The sequence below is a fragment of the Lactuca serriola genome, chromosome 1, assembly GCF_051521515.1.
Source record: "Lactuca serriola cultivar US96UC23 chromosome 1, Lser_US96UC23_V15, whole genome shotgun sequence".
NCBI classification, from domain to species: domain Eukaryota; kingdom Viridiplantae; phylum Streptophyta; class Magnoliopsida; order Asterales; family Asteraceae; genus Lactuca; species Lactuca serriola.
This window is the reverse complement of record NC_136408.1, coordinates 66,192,169-66,200,586: the sequence shown is the minus strand read 5'-3', so window position 1 is coordinate 66,200,586 and position 8,418 is coordinate 66,192,169. Positions and strand designations below refer to the sequence as shown.

The following is an 8,418-nucleotide window of genomic DNA, read 5'->3' as shown; positions in this document are numbered from 1 at the left end:
ACCATATATTTTTACAATTTGTAATGTTGTGCTTGTGGTGTGATAGAAAACCAACAATTTTTGTTAATATGAAAAAAAATCAAAGTTTGAAATGCCCTTGACCGTGAAAATTTGTTTATATACAATCTGGTCTTGTAAACTTAGAGTTGGCTTGCACCTGTTTCATAAAATAGAGTACCTAATCTTTTTGAAGATTTCTTATGATATCTAAATTGCATGAAACTTTTCAAAAGAAAATTAAACTGAATAATTAGTTGATATTTTCATTTAAGTATAATAATTTTATTTTTTTGTTAATTGATGTTGATCAACTTTTTGTATTGAACCAGATCTTGAAGTGCTTATAATATTGTTTGGCATCTATCTTTTAATATGCCATGTAGGAAATAAAAGCTGATTGGTAAAGGGATGCTTCATCCCTACTTGCTGCTATTGGTTCTCATTACCAGACCTTGTAAATAGATAGAAACAGTCAAAAAGAATATCATCATTCTTTCACATCTATCTTTGTTCCAAAATGTATGCACAAAACTCAACTCTTCCAGAAACTCAGCAGAAAGAGGCATCCATTACAACAATGGTTGATGACCCTGTAAAATCAGAGCACACTCGGTGGAATGCAAAGGTATATATTTTCTCTCCTAGATTTCTGACTTGAATTTGAGATTAAAATTTGTAATTTCTTTTGCTTATTTGATTCAGATTGTATTAATGAGTGGACTCAGTCAAAATGCTTTGATTCAGATTGTATGCCAAAGTCCTCACATGACTTGATTTGAAAAACTGCCAACATTGGAATCCTTTCCTCGAGGTAATCCGTTATTGTTTCGAGAGTTTATCTAATTAATTAATTAGATTTTCTTGTTATCTAATCATTTGATTGTGTCCATTTTTGCAGATTCATTATGAACGAGTTAAAAAAGATGGAATATTTAGCCATAAGGAGGTCACAGTACTCTATGTTCCTGATTTATCAGATTGTTTACCTTCTATAGATGCATGGAGGGATCAATGGCTTTCACACAAGAAAGCTATTGCTGAGAGAGAGCATCGATATGCTCTTAAAAGAGAGGTATATTGTTACTGCTTCATATTTTACATATATATTTAAAAATAGATTAGAAAAAAGGACAGATAAAACTAACATATTGAAACTAAAAGTTGTTTCTTCCATCATATGTTTTGGTTTATATAGATAGCTCGAGGAAAGAAGGAAGGATTGAAAGGTAACTAACTTATTGATTTTATGATACCTGAAAGTTATTTGTTTTTATAAAAATGTTGTAAGTTTACCTTTTATAACTCTGTTGATTCTATTTAGATAAGGAACCTGGGACACCCAAAGATCTGAAGAATGCATGCAGAGGTTGTTGCATATGATCATGTTATTTTTGGTTAAAGTTTCTAATATGTTTTTATAAAGTGCAAACATCCAGTATCGGTAAAAAGCATAAGTACATTGTTATTTTTGGTTAAAGTTTTCTAATATAAGTTTTTATAAAGACTTTTAGGAGGCATGCAGAGGTTGTTGCATATGATCATGTTGTTTTCCCAATCTTTAACAAACATTACTATTTTATTTTTTTATTTCTTTCTTACACATTACTATTTTACTTTATAACATTTACCATTTCTTATATTACTTTCTTATTATTATATTGCAGAAAGAGCAACAACAGCAGAATTGCATCCCAGATGAACATTATGTCCCCACCTTGCTTGCAGTAAGCAAAATCTTGAATCTTGATGTTTTGCCTTTTAGTGATGAAATGTTAAATGACAATTTTACCCTTCCAAATAAATTGTGATTAGATGAGCAAAACCATAAAAAGAGAACTTTTTTTCATCCATTACGAAAAAAAGAAGCAACGCCTTAAGTAACTATTCATGCTTTTCATATCTATCAAGTAAATGGCAATTTTACCCTGCTTACCAAATCTAACAGTTGTTCTTTCTCTTTTTTTGTAGTGATTCAATCTCAATCTCATTAATGGCAGCCGCAGCAAGCACAAGTGAAGCGCAAGGACTTGGCATGGAGGAATTCCATGGGTGCACCCTCCTCCATCTTGCTTGTGAAACTGCAGATATTTGGATGATTGAGCTGCTCTTGCAGTATGGTGCAGCTGAGATGATGTGAAACACTCAGAAGGTATTTCTATTTTACCCTTCTGCACTTTATCAAAATTACATGAGCAAATTAAGCAAATGGAAGTTGCAGTTGAGATGATGGTGCTAAAGAAGAGATTCACCAGGTGTATTGTGTGTCTGAAAGAACAGAAGGCAATCCCTTGCTAGGTGTATTTTGCTAAACAAGACCTTTTGCCCAATTCATTATATTTACTTGTGATTCTTCTCGATTAATGATATCAGGACATGAGAGAATGTTATATGTAAGAAATCCTTTTATTTCTCCCAAATGTTGAGTTCTGTCATGATAATGATATATATTTCTTTTCAGGTTGTTGATGTTGGAAGCCAGAATTTAAGTCATTGATTTATCCCATGTTGTAAGGAGTCAAATTCAGAATTACCACCTGCAGTCAACTGTTTTGGAGATGAGTAATAATCAAGTAATCTAGCAAGTATATGTGTATGTATGATATTTGTAGGGCTAATCTGATGTAATTTTGTTTGTCTGTTTGAGCAGGCAACACTAGTTCATTCCAAAAAGGTTAATTTTTTTGCATTCCTTAAAATTATTTTTAAACTATAAATACTTTATAATGAAATGTTGTATAATGTTTATCTGGATAAAATCCTATTTTATTACAAGAAGGTACCATGGTTGCTGCTTCAGGTATGTTCACAGATCATTATTTTGAAATATTTGGTGGTAGTTTGTTTAAATGTTTGTTGTTGACACATACATGAGTTGAAGACATGGAAATTGAGTTATCGGATAATAAGGGCATAAGATTGTCCCATTGTTCAAATACATTGAGAAAATGAGAACAACGACCATACAAATAAACAAGGAAATCAAGGTGTGATTCATCTTTTTTATGTAAATAAATAATAATACCATGAATAGACATTAAATTAAAAAAGGTCAATGTTGAGTGCTTTTAGCCAGCTGGCAGTTGCAACACTATTAGGCCCTGAAAAGGAGAGAGAAATCAACTGGTACTTATAGCCTGGACATAAGGAGAAGCTGATTAGACAGTTGACACCAATTATTCACAAGATTTCAGAGATTGTTTTACGTTGTGCTATTAGTGTAAGTAAAATTAATCCCTTTCATATTAGTCAATGTACTCATGCAAAATGCTTGGTCCATAAACATTACAGCCATAGGGCTATCACCTGAGGATTGGATACAAGTTCCACCAGCATGAATTTTTCCTCTTCTGTTTTATAAATTATCATCATCACTCAATCATGATGGCGAAGCATGAGCTTGTATAACATCATACCTTATTCGGTCATGGCTTGCATCCATACATTGCAAGAGCAAGAACTAGGTCTAGGTTATGCATATACAATATATTCTTAAAACATCTAACTAGTGATGTGCATGCTATTTTTAGGTCTGTAATGCAGGCAGAGGAAGGAACATCGAACTTTTGAGGTACAACAGTTTGCCCACTTTGCCCCTTCTTTAAAAAAATTGTTACGGGCACCAAAAGAGTTGGGTTTTGGGATATGAGAGATCAGTTAAAGTTGTTGAAGAATTCAAGAGATTTGTAGTAGAAGGCAATGTATATGAAACCATATGTTCCAAGATTGCCCCTTCCATATTTGGCCATGACTATGTAAAAAAAGTTGTGGCTTGTCTCCTGTTTGGAGGATCAAGGAAGGTATAATGCCAACTTTACCCTTGAATATTGTTGTCTGTACTTAATCATTTAGGAGCTCATTTCCTCTATTTCTACAGACTTTACCTGATGGTGTAAGATTGAGAGGTGATATTAATGATTTGCTCTTGGGAGACCAGAAGACAGGTTGGATTAAAAATTAAACAAGGTGTCTCTTAATAGCAATGTAATAATAGGTTAGATAGTTAGGGATTGTATTTTATGCAATGGATTGTAGTTTTTGTATATGATTATTTGTAAGACATTAAATTTTATGCAATGGATTGTATTTTTTGTATATGATATTTTATTTTCTATTATGAGACATTGAATACAAATTTAATTTGAAAATTAGTAAATCTAAAATTACTATTTTTTTTAAACATTTATAATTATGATACGCAAAAATGTGTGTCATCTTTATTTATGACATGGCCTTTCTTGATACGCATTGCGTGTCATTAACACGCGCGTCGTAAGGTTACGACACGCGAATGCGTGTCGTCTTCCTTTATGACAGGGCCTTTCTTGATACGCATTGTGTGTCGTAAATGCGCGTCGTCTCTCTTTATGATAGGGCCTTCCTTGACGCGCATTTGCGCATCGTCTGAGCCCTTTACGACGCGCAATGAGCGTCGTAAAAGGCTGTTTTTCTAGTAGTGGACATATATATAGCTTATCTATGTTTCTCGAAATTTAAACTCCTTGAACTTTTCTCATTGAAACAAAGATTCCAATTACTCCCACTAGCTTTGACATATATATGGCTTATCTTTATTTCTCGAAATTTAAACTCCTTAGACTTTCTCATTGAAATAATGATCCCACTAATGAGAAGCTTATTTCGGTCCATAGATGAACTTATTAAGCTTAAACATCCTTCAAAACCTTTCTTGGTTTAATTATGTGTTTGTTCTTATCCATGATTGTCTCTACTTGAAGATCCACTTGCACCTAAGGGTTAAGGTCAAGTGCTAGGTCTACCAAATAACAACATACATGGATTGAATCTCGCTTTCCAATTCCTCTTTCTATGTTGTTGCCTTTAGGGCCTACCATAGCTTCTAATAGCTAGTACACTCTGCTTGCTATCTACCGGTGACTCAAATACCTTAGCAATACAAACTCTTATATAACTAGGTCCATGACGTCTTCTATCAGATCTATAAGGAAAAATGGAAATATGTCAGTTTCCTTAATAGCTCTTTCAATTCCAAATTGAATGATATCTCCAACTTTAGGCTCTTCGATGGTTGAATCTCGAATCTTATCAAGAGTAATGTGGCTCCCACTAGCTCTTTTGGAAATCAACTCCCTCTCTCGGAAGACTGCCCTTCGAGCAACATACACTTTTTCCTCATAAGGATTGTTAAACAATTATCCAAAATGCTTGATGGGCTCACCAACGAGATAACACATCTCTATTCAAAGTCCTAGATTGTCGAGCGCTTCATGACGAGCGTAAGCCTCAAAATCGTAGACTTCCATATATGGAAGTGAGGATAGAATCCCACTTCACATACCATAGAGTGTTTCAAGAACCTACTTAGTTGGCACAAGACCAAAGGACTTCTTGTAACATTATTCATGGTATAATCCACGAATTGTTAGCAAACACAGTGCGACTCATCTAGTACAAAATCAATGAACGATTTGTTTCTTTATCCAACTAACACTTCCTAGTGGTAGTGTTTTGGGCGGAGATAGATCATGAAACTCTTTCACGATCACTTAGATGATCGATAAAGTTTGGACTGAGATTCTCACTATAAGTGTTTCATCCTTTTGGGCTTTGGTTCTTGGGCCATAATGGGCTATTTGAGTAGTGTGTTCTGGACTAATTGGAAGATTGGACCTTAGGATAAGGCCCAATTTAGAAAATTAGGCCAATCATGGGCTTTGAAGTAGTTTGGACCTTTTTAGATCAAGAATTGGACTTGGGTCTTGGCCCAAATCGAGAAAGGGTAAAATGGATATTTGCCCTAAGTATCGATCATTAGTCAAGGATGGTGATCTAATTGTTAATTGGATGTTTGTTTTGTTGTGAAGTTCAGGATTCTTCGTGAGCCAGCAGTCGGAGGTTTTCAGTATGATTCGACATTGCAAGGTGAGTATTCCTCACGGTACTTTCGGGTCGAAGGCACCAAGGCTGGCCCATTGGTTTGATATCCTGCTATTTGATGATATGTCGAGTATGGAATAGATATGCATGAGTATGCTAGTTCTTGATATGCTAGTATGGTAGATCTGTAGGACTACCTATGATTATGTCTGCATGATTTTTTGCGCATGTGGTTATCTGTCAGCATATTGTATTGGGTTGAGGTTGTACTGCTTCGTGCTATAGCCAACAAACCCTAAGGAATTCCAGATATGAGCTGAGGGTCGGGTAGGGCATGTCAGACTCATACTAACGGCTCAATAGCATTCCAGATACGATTTGAGGACCCAGTTGGTATGCCAGACTCGTACTGAGGGCTTGAGGGTAGTGGAGCAATCCAGATATGAGTTGAGGGACGGGTAGGGCATGCCAGACTCATACTGAGGGCCCAATAGCATTCCAGATACGAGCTGAGGACCCGGTTGGTATGCCAGGCTCGTACTGAGGGCTAAACATTGACATTTCGGTTCGATGACCGTACACATCCTCGCATTTTGGACTTATGATTTCTAGGAAACTCTGATAAAGTAAATGTTTTGAAAACTATGTCGAAAGGGATTCTGATTTTAAATAATGTTTTGGGAACAATAGTTTTTGTAAACACTTCTTTAAAAAAAAGGGTTGTTTTGAAAAGTTGAAATTTTTTGAATTTTTATGGATGTCACATACCACCACACAACACATAACATATAGAAATCAGCATGTTGGGTCCACAACCTCCCGATTAGATTACCCTAGCCCACAACCTCCCGATTGGATTGCCCTGCATATCACATATTAGGTCCATAACCTCCCGGTTGGATTACCTTGGCCCATAACCTTCCAGTTGGAATGCTTTGGCTTACAACCTCCTGATTGGATTGCCCCAGTCTGTTGACTGATGGCACAAAACATAAGTCTCAACCCCAACATAACATGTTGACATATAATAGATAACATACATATTCGACGAACAAATAATCCTACAACCAGTAATCATAGGATGTCCTACAGATCCATCAGTATAACGCATCTAAACAACTATCAGATAATCATACATATCTATCGCATACTTATACATCATCACCCAATATATAATAGGATATCAATCCATTGGGTCGGCCTTGGTGCCTTCGACCCACAAGTACAATGAACAAAACTCACATATCAGTCTGAAAAGATAGCTGAACAGGAGACAACTCCAAATATCAGCTCAATGGTAACCTATTTATTAGATAATGACCAGTCTCAATTACAACTCAAAATACCCAAATATACCCGCATGTCAAACTTGGTCAAAGTCAAAATCAACTTCAGCAGGTCACCACACCATGGCCACCAAATGACAAAACATTCGAGTCTCAGCCAAACCGCCATGCCATGGAAGCCTTGGCTACGCTGTGGGCCTGGGCTCCCCAACAGCTTAACAAATTAAGTTAATTTCCTTAGTCTTAAAGGCTCCAAAGCCCATATCTGGTCCACTCTAAGTTCAAAGTGGATAAAGTTTCCAACATTAACCCTTTAGACTCTATAAGGGATAGAGATCCCATTTCTAGACCTAAAAAGGGCAAGACCAAAACTTAGCTTAGCCCATTAAGAACTTTCTCTTGAAGATTATTATATCCCCATTTCCATAATGTTTCTAGCATCAAATAACAACATAAAAATCCTTACTTTCTAGACATGCATGTTCAATGCATGTCTTAGACTCTATTAGGTCAAAATGAGGATTTTTGGCCAAATCTTCCATGCATGATGCTAAAACTCAATGCTACTCTAGATCCAAAACATCTAAGGTCCAAAATGACCTGGAGACTCATAAAGTTTCAAACTTTATGAGATCTCACCACCCAATAATCAAAGACATGAAGAGTAAGGCATAGAAACCTAGATCTATGCATGAGCAACCAAAAAGTTGGGAAATTGGGGACTTACAGGAGTGTAAAAGATGCACAATAATATGGTGAGAAGAGTTTCTTGCTGAATCTAAGCCTAGAAGTGACCTCCTTATTCTTTAATCCCCAAAAACCAACACAAAAAGCTTAGAGAGCAAAAATGGAGGCTAGGGTTTGCTTGGAGGCTGAGAGAGTGTGATAGTGGCTGAGGGTGATCAATCCTAGCCATCACATTCCCTTAAATAAGGCATAAACCCCAGATATTAGGGTTTCTTATTAAAAAGCTACCACAATGTGGACACAGGCTGCCACGTCATGGCGGCCATTTTAACCCCGCGCTACAACGACCATCGCCACGTCACGGGATGCCTTCTCCACGACGTGCCACTGCCTAAAATCCAAAATATTATAAATTAAAGTACCTCCAAGGATCCAGATGTTACACCTTCTTAGGTCTGAAATAACAAGTAACTGGTAAAATTTGAGTCTTTTCGAAAAAAAAAGTTTTAAGTCTAAAAAGAAAAAATAAATCAAAATATAAGGTTTTTTTTATGGAAATAACCCAACAAAAAAAAAGTTTAGTTGGTTA

At 36.0% G+C, this 8,418-nt stretch overlaps 1 protein-coding gene across 2 annotated transcripts; it reads left to right on the top strand.

Moving 5' to 3' along the window:
• Nucleotides 1–312: 312 nt before the first annotated feature.
• On the top strand, nucleotides 313–4,045 carry LOC145069115 (ADP-ribosylation factor GTPase-activating protein AGD1-like). Of its 2 annotated transcripts, XM_079016092.1 has the most exons (9): nucleotides 313–811; nucleotides 899–1,072; nucleotides 1,196–1,226; nucleotides 1,322–1,366; nucleotides 1,665–1,724; nucleotides 1,969–2,984; nucleotides 3,070–3,217; nucleotides 3,528–3,797; nucleotides 3,875–4,045. In XM_079016092.1, exons 4-6 carry the CDS (start codon nucleotides 1,359–1,361, stop codon nucleotides 2,135–2,137), a joined length of 237 nt encoding a protein of 78 aa, XP_078872218.1. In that variant the 5' UTR covers nucleotides 313–811; nucleotides 899–1,072; nucleotides 1,196–1,226; nucleotides 1,322–1,358; the 3' UTR covers nucleotides 2,138–2,984; nucleotides 3,070–3,217; nucleotides 3,528–3,797; nucleotides 3,875–4,045. The 2 variants fall into 2 exon arrangements, with proteins under 2 accessions (XP_078872218.1, XP_078872212.1); XM_079016086.1 differs by having other exon boundaries at nucleotides 3,528–4,045.
• The last annotated feature ends 4,373 nt before the right edge of the window (nucleotides 4,046–8,418 follow it).

Bases quoted from the DNA above. Each gene is read 5' to 3' on its own strand.
- LOC145069115 (XM_079016092.1), top strand. The intron at 1,725-1,968 runs GTAAGCAAAATC...CTTTTTTTGTAG, and splicing joins ATGTCCCCACCTTGCTTGCA to TGATTCAATCTCAATCTCAT.